At 39.4% G+C, this 17,290-nt stretch overlaps 1 protein-coding gene across 3 annotated transcripts; it reads right to left on the minus strand.

Annotated features, from left to right (window-relative positions):
- Positions 1 to 8,626: 8,626 nt before the first annotated feature.
- On the minus strand, positions 8,627 to 16,994 carry nr2f2 (nuclear receptor subfamily 2, group F, member 2). 3 transcript variants are annotated; one of them, XM_077740649.1, is made up of 3 exons: positions 16,667 to 16,994; positions 12,391 to 12,918; positions 8,627 to 10,941 (listed from the first exon to the last, which is right to left on the minus strand). In XM_077740649.1, the coding sequence occupies exons 1-3, from the start codon at positions 16,704 to 16,706 to the stop codon at positions 10,667 to 10,669; spliced, it is 843 nt and encodes a 280-aa protein (XP_077596775.1). In that variant the 5' UTR covers positions 16,707 to 16,994; the 3' UTR covers positions 8,627 to 10,666. The 3 variants fall into 3 exon arrangements, with proteins under 3 accessions (XP_077596775.1, XP_077596760.1, XP_077596768.1); XM_077740634.1 differs by lacking the exon at positions 16,667 to 16,994 and adding an exon at positions 13,463 to 14,733 and having other exon boundaries at positions 12,391 to 12,936; XM_077740642.1 differs by lacking the exon at positions 16,667 to 16,994 and adding an exon at positions 13,463 to 14,728.
- Between the last annotated feature and the right edge of the window lie 296 nt (positions 16,995 to 17,290).

Below are 17,290 nucleotides of genomic sequence, written 5' to 3' on the forward strand. Positions count from 1 at the left end.
CAATGTTGCAAATGCAAGAGCAGTCGTGGCGTCGCGTTATCAATTCTAGTGTACGCCCCGCAATCATATCAAAAAATGTTTTTTGTTTGTCAAGCCAAGGGAAGGTCACACTAATAATAGCTGAGGTCATCGGCAGGAGCCAGCCAGTCTCCCAGTCACCATTCATTAGTGCTTACTTAATGACACACGCACACACAGCTAAAAACTAAGGGAAACGCAGACCACATGATGTCATCAACACATTCTGCCAGGAAGGATTAGCAAAGCAGTGAGGAGAAATATATAGATATCCAACATACTTTTTTTTTTAAAGAAAAAAACCTTATGTTTTACGTTTTTAATACAAGAAAATTGCCTTACTATACATGGAAAAATATAAAATAGAATTACTACTATACATGGTCTTTTTTAAAGGAAAATAAGGCCTTACTACACTTGGTCTTCTTTTTTTATGAGAAATAAAGCCTTACTATACGCGGTCTTCTGTTTTTATGAGAAATAAAGCCTTGCTATACATGGTCTTCTTTTTTGCAAGAAAAAAAATCTACTTTTTTTGTAAAGGAGAAACACCTTAGACCTGATAGTGTAATGGTTCATTCACATGACTTTGGTGTGCGAGTGCGTGGGATGAATTCCTGTTCAGTGGCAATACGATTCTGACTGTGACTGCTTGTCACCTTTGCTGTAAATGGTTTTCCTTTTCTCAATATTCTATAAATGAAAAAATAGCTTTACTTAATGTAGTATTTTTTAACGGGAAAAGCCTTACTATACATGGGCAATTTGGAAGGTGGAATATCTTCATCAGTGCTTTTCCTCTCCCTGATTCTTATATTAAGCTTTGATTCCATCGTAAGACAAACATTGGGACAAAATGGTGGGTTGAGGCATGGATGCCGTAACGTCGTAATGTCGATTGTCATCCTTACTCTCTCTACTGGTTGATCTCGATCGATGTTTAGGGCATCCCTGATTTTACTCTGTCAGAAATGAGCAATTCACAGATTTTTTACAAAACTTGTTGTCAAGATCCTCTTTTTAAAATGCCATTAAGTCCAGTTGAGTGAATCTGTCAGATAGATAATATGAGCTTTGAGTGGGGCCTTGTGTCGCCTGTCCCCCATCTCAGCTTGGCGAGGTTGTGCCAAAATTGAAAGTGACAGTGGGCGCAGCTTGTTCAACTGCCTGATTGGACCAAAAGCTGTCATGACTCATATCAGGACTCTATAATACCAAGAAGGACTTTGGAATGCTGGAGTTTTGCCTCCAAGCTCTGCTCAATACAAAAGGTGATCACCTCACCTGAAACCTCTGCTGGATACTCAAAATTCACCCACTTTTCCATTACGTCCATGAATAAACGAACAAAAGAAGACCACATGTGCGTCCTGCTTGTGTTATGGACATGTTGATTTTGTCTCATGGTTTCAACTACAGCAATTCCAAACCCTTTTGTTTTCTCCTCATAGCATTAAGCAAAAATATCCTTATTTGTATTTGAATGTGTGGTCCTTTTGTCACTTTTTTGCATGATAAAAATGTGTTAATTTTAGAGGCAGGTAGGTCTTACTTAAATCTGCTTTTGAGAAGATCATCTTGAGAAATGACAAGGATCATCTTCAGATTTTCTATCAGATGGAGAAAGAACTTGGCATCCATTTTGTATCCCGCTGAGAACCCTCCAGTGTAATAATGAAGCACAGCAGAGAGCTGAAAAGAGGCCACTGCTGAAACAAACGTGAGGGGATTTGCACATGATTTTGAGTGAGGTCAATGGGAAGCACAGCACTGACAGACATAAAAAAAAAAACAATTGCTTTTTAGAACTGGACACACACATCTGATCCTGCTGTCCATCTTCTACTTTGGTCTTGTGACCCCAAGATACCTTAACTCACCCACTTGGAGCAGGAACTTATCCATGACATGGTGTAGGCATTCAACCCTTTTTCCCTATTGATGACCATAGTCTCATATTTTTGCCTATGTTGTGCTCTTTTTTGGCTTCATCAAGCTGTGATTTCCTAACATTAATCGAACAGTTCTTAACTCAATGTGAAGTAGTTGGAATGAAAATCCAGACTCCAAATCTAAATTCAGAAACAATACATATCATCTCATTTTCTGAACTGTTTTATGCTCATTATGCACACCCTAAATCGGTGGCCAGCCAATCACAGTGTACAAGAAGACAGACAACCAATCAGAGAAGAGAAACAAGGGGAATTATAATTTTTCCAAATCTTTCGTGTCGCTATGAAGGTCATAAAAAAAATTCCTTGTCTTTATGCTTGTGACGTGAACCACTTGGCCTATCTTTCATCCCAATTGAGGATGTTTCAGTTGAATTGAATTGAAGTTTGATTCCTCATGCGTTCCCAATATTTGAAGGCCACAACAACACAAATATCCAATTCTCAGATTCCTTCTCATCTTCCATCCTTCGCTCACTGACCTCAGCTTGAAATGCAGCAAAGTCTACGTATGACGTGTGTGGTGTTTTCTTCTTTCTATTTCCTCTCGAAGCAATCTCTGCCTGCTTCTGACCCCTGACAGCTGCACATCTCTTTTTTCCTGGCTCCTCTGGCACTTCATTTACTGCAAAAGCTCCCAGATTCACACCTCTGCAAGTGTTTATTAAGTGCACACACGCACGTGCGTATGGCAGAGTACACCTCAAAGCCTTGGAGAAGGCGTGGGGAAGAAAAACCATGCACGGATGTCACATGTATTCAGTATGCTGCTTGCAAAGTTGTTTTGATGCATTCAAGAAAAAAATGATTACATGTAAACGTGATGTTAAGTCCTCGCCACTATTCAAATGGAGACTGTGATATATAATTTTAAAACAATTCCATCATTAACTCATTGGCTGCCATTCACAGCAATGTATATCCAATCCATTGGAAATGATGGGGGGGGGGGGGGGGGGGTGACAGTAAATAATCACTGTTAGCCATCCAATGTGAATCGGATGCCTATTATTATAAATGGCAGGATGTGAGTTAACGTGATATGTATGTGTTAGAAATGAATGAGCAAATGTACTTGTACTTTATAGATTTAAATACTGCGTTACTCAAATACAGTATGCTTAATCTAGCTTGGTTTAGAAGTAGCCAACCGCCAGACAAGTTTTCTTAGTGCTCAGAACTCCCGATATTATCCCATGATAAAGTGCAAGGTGACATTACACTGTGAAATATTGTGAAAACTACAATTTGCAGAAGCAATTCAATTCCAAATGTATTTTTTTTAAAACTACACGAAAAACACACTTCAACCAGGACACATTTGCATTTCGACATGTTATTTTTTTTATGAAACCATCTCAATTATTTGAATATTCGTGTAGTATACATGGTTGTTATGACTTTTTTTTAGGTGTTTTTGTTGCATGTGCATGTGAATACACTAATGCTGTACCTGCTGGCCAAGCATTGTGTAGCATTTGTAGCCGTTCCATGACTGGCTTGTTGGTTGGTTGGTTGGTTTGTTCGTTGGTTGGTTGGTTGGTTGGCTCCACTCATGCAGGCAGAAGGCTCCTATCATTAGATCGGATGGCAAAGTCTTTATGCAAAGTGTTTTGCATAATTACATCGCAAAGCCACGAGAGCCACCCTCACATTTGCTGGGTCACATAGCATGCACAATTGGCGCGTTATTGTCCACCGCCGCCACACAGTCCACACACACCCTCATCAACAGCCAGCAAAAACAGACAACTAAAAGGGAACTAAAGCATCGCAACTTGTTCGCGTTCAGTTTTCAATCCACCAAAGTAAAACAGGAGTAAATCCTTTTGACTTTGTACACTTTGGAAGTTCAGAAAAAGAAACTAAAACTGAAAATCTAAATGTTGAGTCAGTTTCATTCCACCTTTTCACTTGTGAATGATTGGAGTAGAAACTGCATACTTTATAGTACATCTAAAATTATCCTTATGTTTTATGTATCTATTTTTATTGTTGTGTAAAAAAATAAATTCATACATAAAGTAAAATGTTGAATTAAAAGGTGGATATTGGTCATTTGAAATTATTTCAGGAAGACTGCACTTCAAATTGCCCCTTTTTCTAATTGTTTATCATTTTAGCAAAAATGTTGGACTTGCCTAATATTGACATTTCCAGATGGATGCATTATTGAAAGTACTCGCCTACTGTAAGACTGAAGGGTCTTTTTTAATGAAATGTTGAATTCAATAGTATGTCATTGTGCTGACATTTACAGACAAAATTATTCTGATTGAAGTTCATTTGTTGCAGAGTATTTTTCATCGACAAAATGATCTTAGCCAAATGTTCAAAATGTATTGTGTCTAATGAAAACTCTCTGTGCGCCATTTACTACATGATTAGATAGACAATATTGCATGCTGACCTTTAAGAGACGCAAATTTGATCTTCTGTTTAATGAAATTCGGGCTTCTCTTTGGTTTTTGGAGGATTTCTCATACTTTTTTAATTTATTTGAGCAGGATCGTCTTCCAAATGTTGAAATTTGCAGGGGAAAATATTCTGTCGTGAAATATGGCAAACATTCTACATAGTCATTTCATTTCAAATGGGCTGTGGTAAGCTTAAAATACTAAACTTCTCTTAAAATGATGTGGATTTTTATTAAATGTTTAATTTGTTATAAATAATTTGTTGTTTTTAGGTCTAGTTTGAACATCAATGTTTGTATTGTCACAACTGTGGAATACAATCTCATTGTGCTTGTGAAAAAAAAATTTTCATGCGTGTGATGACTTCAAAAACAATAATAATGAAATTAGTCAAACCAATGTTTGTTTCTTTCATTAGAATCGTTAACTCGTCGTCATCTCCAATTTGTATCTCAGGAAATTAAATTGGTACTGACAAGTTATTTTTGCTTTAGTCAAATAATGTCATAAGGCTACTTTCTCATTTCGATATTAAAATCAATTTCAAAACTATTGTTCATATTATTTAATTAGTTTCGTTAGCTGTGAGTTATAATCAAATATTATTAACAAGTAATTTGTAATATTTCACTTGTGTACGATAAAACAATACAATTTATTGCTAAAGACTGAGTAAATACCTCTTTTCAGCATACTGTCACCGAACTACATCATCTTATATTTAATTGCCAAATCAACACATAAAATTAGAATAAAATTTAGTAAGTGTCTGTTTATTTTATCAAATTGGCTACATTTCATGAATATAATGACAACAAAGTACAAATTTGTTGTTTATAATCCAGGTTTTCGTTTCGTTGCTACATATTTTTTCGTAAAAGTATAAAAACACTCACAGAAAAATAATGAGTTTGTAGTAATTCGACGAATGAAATGAGAATAAAAGGTGAAAGAGCACGTCTAAGGTGAAAGGTGCTGAACAGTGCCCTCTGCAGGCCACTAGCTCCACTGCAGCACGAGCGAGAATCATTTGCGAGCGGCCAACAGACAAAGCCGGCCGTCTACGGGCCGGCTAGCCGGGCAATGCGAATCCATACGCCGCTGCTACTCGCTCGTCTTCCCGGTCGCCGGTCATTAGTGCAACGGGACCTGGTGCCACTCAACGGGTCCTGTGGGGGTCACTCACCGGCAGGAGGAGGGGAGGATGTAGTGGGTTGGAGGGATCTCGGTATCATTCGCAATCGTTCCACTATATATGCCTCTCGTTTTATTTTTTTTTAATATGAAGTGCAAATTATATTTTATTCACTTTGAGGTAGTGTTGAGTAATTACTAAGATTTTCCAAAAAAATGAAATAGAAAGGGGAATATAGAAATGTTTTTCAAATAAAATTATGACATTCTATCAAAAAATATATCGTCTTTTTCACTAGTGTGGCTTTTTACTCGTTCTCACTTCGTTCAGATAATTAAAGAAAATGGCTACATAAATGAGATTATGCAGTTTGACGGTACTGCAACAACGAAGTAGTTGATTTTCTGGTTATAAAATATTTTCAGCTTTCATTTAAATGATTAAGGGTGATTTTCTTTTTATTACAGAATCTAAACGTAACACATTTTTAAAATATATGTTTGTAAAAAAACGACATATCTTAACATTTTTAAAATAGTTGTATTAAAAGAATACTGTTGGGCTTTTTCGGATGCATGCGGTTGTTAAGGTGTGGGCTGTCACAGGTTAAAATAGTAAATTGTAGTAATGACGACAACGGCGAGGAGAAAGACTTTACGGTATGATCATAATAACAAAAATTAACAAAATCAAATCAAAAATTATTTTGTTAGGAGAAAAACGTTTTCTTGCGTGGAGTCTCCACACAAAATCGGTATGCATGCTTAAAAAAGACAACATCAAATGTAAAATGTCCATCAATAAAATGGATTTTATTGTTGCATTTTAATATTCAAAATGTTTCAATAACTGTAATCACGACTAAACGAATAATTGATGCATCCAAGATTATATCTATATTATAGAAAGTATTGTGGGGTGTATACAATCAGAAATGTCCCAAACGTGTAAAGAATATGCATTTATTTCATCGTTTCATCGTCAATAAATCTATTTTGATGCATCAAACCTATTTTTACAGATTTCTATGATTCAGTAAAACAAATCTTGTTGTATCATTTCAACTGGTAGTGGTATGTTTTCTCTAAAATGTATTTTGATACAAAGAAGTACTTAAAAAAGATGAAGAAATTAATCAAGTATTTCATAATATTTATTTTCAATGAGCATATGTATAATAATTGTTTGCATGTTTTCAGTGAATATCAACCATTTTTTGTCTCCAAACTTTTATTCATGGGAGACCCAGAAAACGGTCCAACTTTTAAATAGAGAATCCCCAAATAACTGCCCTAAAAATATAATATCTATAATAGAAAATTTAATATTGACCGCATTAAAAGGTTTTTAATGGTCTTACTGACCACAATAGGCACCCTTTAATGAAGGTCTTTATAAATAATAAAATGTCCCATGTGTATGCATGCGTGTGTTTATTTTGTGTGTTCAATAGTATTTCAATTGGGTTTCCTTCCAGAGTATTTTCCGTTTACTTATTATACAATGGTAAAATACAAATCAAGGTTATAACATTTTCTCATTGGAATAAAAGCATCCATGCACGTATTTCAGTGACTGGCACGGTGAATTAGTATCGTGCTTTGTTCATAATATTAAATTCCATCTCCCTATTGTAAATTTGCAAAGTGAAAATCAAGGTTGTCTTTTTTTCCTGTAATTGTACATTTAAGTGGTGGCATGGTGGTTTGTGCAATGTCAATAGAAGAGCTGCTTGCAGCTTTACACTATTGGAGCTAAATTTCATTGCTTTTCAATTTAAATATGACTTTATTATTTCATGTGGTGCTTCGTCGTGCATAAACTAACGTAGATAACACATCGAGATTTTTTAAGGATTTAAAGTAAATCATTTCAACCAATAAATAAAATTCAATACGTACATACACAACGTTATGTTTAAATTGATTCATTCAATTTGACAAGTGTATGAGAGAAATAGCTTGATTTTTTTATGAGAAATAATTTTTAAAATGGTCAAAATTTTGGATCAAATGAATTAGTGAAACATACGAAAAAAAACTACTTTATAAATTATTAAACGTATACCTGCTACTATTTGCTACTTACTTTAAAAACAGCATTTTTGTCCCATATAAAACTTATTTTATGTTATCAATTACTGAGCAAAACGGGCACAACTCGAAAATGATCTTAAAATTTTAGTCCTCTGTCTCTTGATAAAAAAATAATAATACTGCAAACTGCACTCATTATATTATTGACATCGAAGAGTGTATTGTATTGGCTGTTATTTAGTGTAGGGCAACTCAATAAACTTTGTTGTTTGCATCTTGACGAGCACAAACAAACCGTGGCGTGGTGATATTGGGGGTGATTGACCTTGGTTGCATGTGTGCGTGTCATGAACTTTTGCTCCCAAGTGCAGCGAGGTGGCTGCAGTTTTGATTGTTGCGGCTAGATGGCAATGTTTTCTTACATTTATAGCTTACATTGACAGTGGATGTGTGCTTGTGTATAAATGAATCATCGATAGGATTAAGTAAAACCTGACAAACATTTAACCCTAATATTACCTAACGGTATTTTTTGTTAACAAAATTAATAACTATAAGTGTTTTAACCATGAAAATTGAATTTTAGTATGACAACAGGTGGATTTCGTGTAATAGTTAGTGTATTGTGAGCGTGTGTGTGTGAAGTCAGATTTTTATAATAATAAATGTAAATTCTAATATATGAATTGAAGTATTTTGTGAGCATATTTTGTACTTATTTAAAATAAATAGCGTTGTCGTGTCAAAGTCACCCAGGCATATTGTCGTGACCAAAAGTAGTGTGAGAGTTACATTTATGTGGTTCTGTAGAAATAGTAACAAAAATACTGATATGCATTTAAAAAAATGAATGAATAAAAAAGTATGATTGTAGCTATGTTTCTTGTAAATTTGAGAATTAATGCGTTTCAATTGGAGTTTTTAAAATACACACAGTTTGATAAGAAAATTCCAAATAGCAAAGAATATGTAGTTAGCAGTGCATTCATCCCAATTAAAATGACAAGGGGGAACCCCTACTCATCCATTATGAAAGAGTGATGAAATAAAAGCCATGAAAAGATATCAAATTCATAAATTATAATTTAATACCAAGAACAAATTTACAGCAGAATGCTCGTTGTACAATAAGCTAACACAAAACAAACAAACGAACGAACAAGAATTGTGTTCAACTATTAGAAACTTTCACACCCACACACACACCCTCACACACACACACACATCTACACACACCCACATACTCACAGGTATCACTTGCAATGAAACCATTATCATGATCATTTAAAAAAAAGGATCTATACGTTATCAATACCCTGCAGTCATATATTTTTTATATATTTATATAAAAAAGGTGGGTTCATAATTACAATCATGTATCATTCTCTGGTCCACATGTGTGAGAGAGAGAGAGTGTGTGTGATCCCGTTTTTTTTCCAAATGAATCTTTTTTTTTAACGTATGAGTAATTGTGGCCACCAAACAATTAAAAATAAACAAAAATAAACTTGTACACACACAGGCACACACACACTCGCACACACTCTCACGTCAAAGCACCCCTAAAATCCTGCTCACCCTGTTTTCTGTCCTCATAAGATGATGAACTTTCACGTATGTCTTTTATTTAGTGTGCGTGTGTGTATGTGTGTCATTAAATACAAGGGATCGTGTGTAGTGAACGCACAGATTATACCTATACAAACCCCCCCTCCCACCCTTAATTCCTCCCACCCTTCAATAAAAAGAAAGAACATTTACATTTATATAGCAAATAGGGTAAAATAGGTTAGCGACCTGTGGCCATGCATTCACAGTCTAAATATACATGAAACAAACAAACAAACAAAAACAACAGAAAAACGAAACAAAAAGCAAAGAAAATGTGGTTGTAGTAATAATAATAATAATAATTAATAATAATAATAATAATAACAATAATAATATGTATGTACAGAACTCGTCAGTGCTACTGAGTCCGTCCGACACTCGGTTGAAAAGACGAGCGAAAAAGATGGCAACCACAGATTTGCTCTCGGCCACATAGAGCTGGTAGAAAAGAAACAAGTTGACCTATATTTACAACAATACTGCCTCACATCGGCATGCTTGCACGGCCGATTCACTCATCTTAAGGGTGCACATCAGGGGGGGAAACTGACCGTTCCCCTCCACCACCACGTTACTGTCGAGAAATCACGTCATGCTTGTCAGGCACTTAATTCTGAGAAAGGGGGGGTTTGTTTTATTGTTTAGTCATTTAATACTGCTATTAAACACCACATCGGCTTGGCTTTAAAACTTGGATGACCTCCCCCAGGAATCATAATTCATAGATCTAATATTCTAAACTAAAAGAGTTTAAGGCTGCCAATTGTTCAACAAAATAAGACAATATCATTCTTTGTGGCTCATGAGCCTCACTAGTTGGGAACATAAGTGCGCTTGCAAGCATGAAGCTTTTAAGTCTAGAACAACTCCTATTGCTGTGGTTTTAATTCCTCACTTTTTGTTTCTTTTGTTTGTATACACATTATTCTCCAAATGAATGAAAAATAACACAACCACCTGTGTACTACACAGACACATATTAAGCCGGTTTGGAACCAGAGGGAAAAAAAAAAAACAAGAAAGTAACACAAGCGCGCGCAGACACATACACACACACACACACACACACACACACGCACAACTATACATTTGGACACAGGACACAAGTGAATACAAACAAAATTCCCTTCCTTTTTTAAACAAAAAAAAATGCACTTAATACTTAAAATTTCCTCAATGAAATCCCACTTTCCTCTTGTTTTTTTGTTTGTTCTTGTTGTTGCTTTCATTAAAAAACACTTTACAGTTCAGTCAGTCAGTGAATTCATGTCCTTTCTGGGGGAGTGGAAGAAGGAAGCAATAATCACAGTTTTTTTTTGTCCTTCCAATATTCCTTCAGAGCAAATAAGAAGCAGCTAAAATCATTGAATAGTCATCTCCAGCCTACGGCCCCTCCCTCACAACACACACATAGCGCCATCACTACTACCATCATCACCATCATCATGATCACCACCACTGCCACTACTACCCTTTCCCCTTCTTGTATCTTCTTTACTGAATGGACATGTAAGGCCAGTTAAAGCTGCTCCCCGACAGCAACATGTCCCTGATGAGCGTTTCAATGGGGGTCTTACCTACCAGGCGGACGAAAAACAACTGTTCAATGACTGACGAGGAGACGGTGCGCAGCGAGGGCAGGCGCAGCAGCAGCTTGCCGAAGCGGGTGGGCTGGTTGGGGTACTGACTGCGTACGTACTCCTCCAGGGCGCACTGGGACTTTTCCTGCAGGCTCTCCACGTGGGCCACATCCGAGAGGCCGCACGCGTCTGTGGTGGGGGAGAGAGCAAGAAACAGACAAAAAAACACACCTTAATTTACAATGTCAATCCAATAAGAAGGAAGATGGTGTGTTGGCGTAGCCAAGGAGAAGAGCATTCATGCAAGGTGCAAAAAGAGGGGGTCTGTGGAGATGTTATGATGGTCTGACCTTTAGGAAAGCACCCACCCCCTTAACTTCACAGGGAGTCCATCATCACTGTCTAACAGTATCATGAGTTTATCCCTTAAACTTATAGTGTTTTTATTCTAGTGGATTTACAGCAAGCAATCTGCCATTGTACATACCGTTTTTTTCTGGAAATAAAGTAGTCAATATTGAAATCTCAATTCATCCATTGCTTAAAGCGCTTCTAATTTTTGTGAGCTTTGAAAATAATCTATGTCGAAAAAATGTTTTACCTGTGTTTTTTATTAAATTTATTCATTATTTTTTTTTAAATAACAGTTGCTGGTAAGATATGTATATTTATCGCTGCCGATTCTAGTGAGGATAAGAAGTGTAGAAAGTAGATTCATATACATTTTTGATTTGGGCAACCAAGGCATCATTATGAACTGTTATTCCAGTCTGAAATAATTACGAGTGAAAGTGTATATTAAAATTCACATCCAATACATTGTCATAATATTGCAAGTTTTGATTTTCTTTAATAGATGCACTAGTTAGTTAAAATAAAATTACTACTGTGTGCTCAACATATATTGTTGTATAAATGTCACATATTAGAATCATTTTACAGTGACTGTCCATTACCGTGGTAATTTACATATTTCCCGGGGTAGTAAAAATTAGTAGCTTTTGTTGTTTTGAGCGCAACAAGAATCTATTGGTATATATTTGTGCCATAATAATGGTGATTATATTGTCCCCAAAATAAATAATTACCTATAGAGTACTCATTTAATTTAATTTTTAAACGGCATTAGGGTACATTACATTTTAAAATATCGTCATTGATATTATATACACCATATATTTTCAAAACTAAACATTTTTGTAAACGTGCAACATGCATGTTTAATTATTGAATGAGCAAATAAGCTAATTATGATGAGATGCGTATTTTCAATTCGAAGAATTGTAGAATTTTCTGACAAAGGTGAACGAGAGCTCCTCCTATATTTGTAAACAGTATTTCTACAGTTTAGGTAGGTCATATGCTCAAATGAAAAGACATTAGCATTCCAACTTGACTTCCAACCCCCCACACATTATATGTGCAATATAGGCTCGTCTCTATTATTTTGGTACCCCCTTCCCCCTAGTGGGTCTGAGGCCCCCAGCCCCCCACACACATCATTTATATCTGTCACCGGTTCCAAACAAGACGCCGGTTGACAAATGGCGGTGTAGGAAAAGCAAGAAAGGCGCTATGATCGAGCCGGGCGACCGTGAAGGCAACACGGCGACGGGTTGTGGCGTGATTTTTTCTCACCTGTGGTGAAGAGCACGATGGCCTTGAGGCAGCTGTACTCAGCCGAGTCGACATGCAGCGCCTTGAGCTTCTCCACCTGCTCCTGGAAGATCCGAATGTGGTCCATGAAGGCCACCACGCGGTCCGCCGACATGGGCGAGGCGTGCAGGCCGGCTGCAGCCAGCAGTGGGGCGACGTGCAGCGGCATGGAGCACTGAGCCGCGTTGAGCACGAACAGCTCACTCCACGTCAGCCTCAGCAGGGCCACCTGGTCGGTGATCTGCAGGTCCGGGAAGAAGGGGATATTCCGGGCCCACTCTACGGCGCTGAAGAGCATGCGAGCCGCCAGTTCGCAAATGTTCTCAATGCCCATGATGTTGTTGGGTTGCATGCACTGGCTGCCATAGCGGGACGTCGGGTAGGGCTCCGCGCGTAGCAGCAGCGAGATATATCCCGAGAGGTACGAGTGGCAGTGCAGCGGGTCCCCGTTGGTCAGCGCGAACTGGCCGTGGTGCGGCTGCGTGGGCGGCACCCGTCCCCTTTGCACGGCTGCAGTAAAAAGAGAGACTACAGATATTGAAGCCTGAATTCTGCACGTCAAGCACCGGCTACTTTAGCGGCTTGCAACAACAACAACCACCACCACAACAACAACAACAAATGGCAGCAATAACGTACAAACACACACACGCACACACATAGATTCACACACACTAACACAAACGTAGAAGGTAGCACAAAACCGTCTCTTACAACCGCACGATGGTAATAGTATTTGGCAATAATACTACAAGCACGCTCGGTAAACAAAAGAACTCGAGTGTGGTGAACGTGCCACGATCGAAGCCATTAATTTTTACTTTCACGCGTATTAGATATTCACATTTAGCTGTTTTGTTTAGAAATATTGGTTTAAAAATTTTAAGGAAACACAAAAGATCCAGCGAAGCCCCCCCACACACCCTCGACTCGAGCACCGGTTCAAGGCGGCGCCGAGGCACGCTGCTGCCGGCCACCTCGCGAGGGAGCACACGCTGCAGCGTACACGGCCAAAAAAAATTAGAGAATTGAGGTAAACAAAAAGTCCCAATACCTTCCCGTCTCATGCCGACCTTTAGGCATTTTTTAAGGCGGCAGTACTGGCACTGGTTGCGGTGGTGCTGGTCGATGGGACAGTTCCGGTTGGCCCGGCATGTGTAGGTCAGGTTCCGTCGCACGCTGCGCTTGAAGAAGCTCTTGCAACCCTCGCAGGTGAACTGGCCGTAGTGCTTTCCGCTCGACTTGTCCCCGCACACCACGCACTCGATGTGCTGCGGCTGCTTGTCCGGCTGCTGCTGCGCGCCCTGGCCACCGCCGCCGCCCGGCGCCGACTGACCGTTGTTGGGGCCGCCTTGTGCCGGAGTCTGGGGTGCCGGCGGCGCGACCTGCGCGGACGTCAGACCCAGCTGGCCCGGCTGCGCGTTACCCAGCGCCAGCCCGCCTTGGGTCTGCGAGGAGAGGGCGCCCTGAGTGTCCGCCACGTCGTCCTGGGAGCCTCTCCACACTACCATTGCCATATCTGCCTCTCAGTCAACGGGGGGGAAACTTTTTGCTTGGCCGTTTTGTCTCTTTGTTGACCTTTTGGAGGAGGTGGTGCTGTGCTAAGGGTGGGGATGTCGTTCCTCACGCCGATGGGGGGAAAAATGTCACCACAGCCGAGGCGCCGAGCTCGACGCTCCGCTCCGGGAATGAGTCGACTCGATGACGACGAGGAGGCGGAGGAAGAAGACGGCGAGGGGGAGGCTGCTTCTCACCAGCGAGGCCGAGTCAAGGGGGCTCCTACTGCCGGCCATCCAGCACCCCCGTCGGCGGGGAAGGTGGACCGAGTGCCGGGACGAGAGCGAGCAAGCAGCATGGACCGGCTTGGCTTTTTGGAGCGAGGAAGAGGAGAAGGAGGAGGAGGAAGAAGAGGAAGAGGGGGAGAGGAGGAGGAGGAGGAAGGAGGGTAGGAAAGGGGGGGCGAGGATGGAGAACACCGGCGCTGTAACGTGGACCCACAAGCTCCGGGTGCGAGTCTGCAAGAATTCTCTCCACCGAGTACGGACCAAAAAATAATTTGAAAAAAAATCCGCCTCTTGAACCAGCAAATGTAATGATTCTCCTAGAATCCTTCTTGCGATGTCTGCCTTTTTTCTCTCCCGTTCGATGAAAAAGGGGATTCGAGCGCGGTTCAAGAAAGACGAATCAAAGTGTGGAGATATGTTAAAAAGGCAGTCGGGAGGCTTTGGGCTTAAGAGGAGCACGGCTGGCAGAATGCTTTCTCTCTGATCAGCTCGCTGAGCTTCTCTATATAGTGAACTTTGACACGACTGCTGCAACTTAGCACACGTTGCCATGGTGACGAGCTGCCATATAAGGCAGGCGGAGTGTGCGTAGGACCGCCCTCCTCGCTCCCCATTGGCTGCCCAGTCACGGCTGTGCTACTTGGTGGCGAGCCAAGACGCGGCCGAGGTCGAGCCAAGGGCCGCCGGGTCCTAAAAGGAGATTCATTCCAGGAAGAAGGGGGCGACGAAGGGAGGGGAGCACTTTCTACTCAGCTATTCCGTAGATGAAAAATAGGGCTCAAAATGTCTTGTATATCAAAATGAAAGCAATTATCATCACGTAGCTTTATTCCACCCCTTTGCAATAAAATTGTGCGAATAAAACGAGAAGACTGGACAATGGTATGCACGAGGGAAACCTAAAATGTCAATAAAATGATGAATTTCGGAATACAAAATAAAATTTAAACACTAAAATGTATTTAAAAAATAAATAGAAGAACCGTTTTGGTCAAATGTCTCTTTCCACTCATGACAATGTCTTGCACTGACTCTATAAGGTAAAACAATAAATTTTAAAAAACGACATGAAATAACACGTCATTCACACAGACAAGACTATTTTATGGACAAGAAACATATGTGAATAAATGACTAAATAAAATAAAATCACCCAATGCTAGAAATTGAATTCTCTAATTTGTCATTCACACACTGGGCTAGAGGAATAAATGCAAACGAGTAAAAATATAAAACTAGTTTAGTAAAATAATACAATTTAAACAACATTCAAAGAAAATGATTTTCAGACTTAATATCGGCTTGACATCGACCAGAGAGTGACCTATCCTGGTTGTATCCCGTTTTTCCACCCCAACTACCTCCCCTCAACAGGATCAGCGGTTTAAAAAAAGGTGGAAGCAAAGAAATATGGAATGTGAAGTGGAGTCACCGTAATCTTAAATTTTACACGGACTTCATCATAACATACGCTCTACTCATTACACCAAAATATTACAATATGCATTCAAAATGCAAAAACAATAATTGTACTACATCTTCTATTGATGTTAAAAGGGCAAATTATACGTGTTTAAGGTCAAAGGTATACCAATAAATTGGCCCTAATAATAACAAATATAAATATGTATATATTATACATATATATAACACCAAGACAGCAAAGACAGATCAATTGAATAATGAGCTGACATTTAGTCAAGAAATACGCAAAAATGTGCTGATTTAGTACGAAAAAAATCCAAATTTTCCAAATTGTAGTATTAAAAGCCAGGCTATGACCTCATTCATGACCACAGGCTGTGACACTTGAACTAAAAGCGCTCCGTGTCTGTGAATGCGCGTCTTGCATTGTCGTCCTAGCACAGTGTATGGCTGCCCCCCAGCGTTAGAAAGAATATTGCATGCACGCTCGCCACATTGCATGGAGCGAGCGCGCTCGATGCAACTTGGAGAGTGTTGACGCTGCTCCACAGTCCACACGCTCCCCGCTTTCAGTCGTTCGCTCGCTGCAGCGTCGGAGCAACTCAGCCCAGCGTCAATACAGCGTGCCAGACAAACTGGATTTACTCATTTCATTCATTTTTTTATACACTCGCATTTCGACGCTCTAAAATTCTTCTAAAAAATAATTTTCTGCTGATCCGCGTGACTTTCTTGCTTTATTTCCAGATTCTACATCGAGGAAGTCAAAGTAAAGCATCTATAAGTGGCGATTTTGGACGTAGAAAGCTTCTATGGTGGTAAGTACAGTTTTTGATTCACATTTATTTATTAGAATAAATTGGCACCGAAACTACCCGTGCTTTATCAATTTAAAAGTTAATGATGAAAGAAAATTTCGTATTAGCTTTAAATAATATATATTGCTTATTTGTGCATGCATTTACATCTTCATCTTAAATTAAAGGGTCCAATTGGTGTATGCGAAACCATTTTAATTGTGATTTATGTTGTTACGGCAGCACACCTACCAAATGCATACGCTGTAGACTCGTCCACGGCAGGGTGCATCTTCTCTCCCTTTTCAAATCTTTAATTTTGTCTTGTCAGTCGGGCTTCTTCCCCCCAGATAAAAAAAAAAGAGAGAGAGAGATTTATTTTTTGGGGGGCAAAAAAAAAAAAAGAAAAACAAGCAAGAACACGTCGTTTATTGCAAAACAGTCATTTCTGATCGTACGAAAACTTTGGAGGGAGCTTTAAAGAATGTCATTTGGAAATTGCATCAAATCTTTTTCAAAGGATTGTCAAGAATGACGTGGAAAAAGAACAGATATATCCCTAGCGCCTTTTCTCTTCTTCGTGCAAGCTGCAAAAACCTGCTTTGTGTGGGCTGTAACGAGCAGAGAGGGAGGGGGTGCTGGTGGGAGGGGGGAGGAAGGGGGGGGGCACCTGTCTGTGTACAGTCTGTATGTATGGACAGCATGCATTACGACATACATAATTTCAACACTTATGGCTCACTTAAGCATGCACAGATACGCACGATTAACACAAACAAGCCCATTTAATTGACTTACTGTAATATAATATAGTATAATAGAATAAACAGCCAAGTATAAGTTGGGGGCAATGAAAGAACCACTCATGCATTATAA

Source organism: Stigmatopora nigra, chromosome 2 (genome assembly GCF_051989575.1).
Source record: "Stigmatopora nigra isolate UIUO_SnigA chromosome 2, RoL_Snig_1.1, whole genome shotgun sequence".
Taxonomy (NCBI): Eukaryota; Metazoa; Chordata; class Actinopteri; order Syngnathiformes; family Syngnathidae; genus Stigmatopora; species Stigmatopora nigra.

Coding starts and splice junctions, on each gene's coding strand:
- nr2f2 (XM_077740634.1), bottom strand. CDS start 13,925: ATGGCAATGGTAGTGTGGAGAGGCTCCCAGGACGACGTGGCGGACACT. Junction 12,937..13,462: donor GGTCGGCATGAGACGGGAAG/GTATTGGGACTT, acceptor CAATATCTGTAG/TCTCTCTTTTTACTGCAGCC. Junction 10,942..12,390: donor CATCGTGCTCTTCACCACAG/GTGAGAAAAAAT, acceptor CCCCCACCACAG/ACGCGTGCGGCCTCTCGGAT.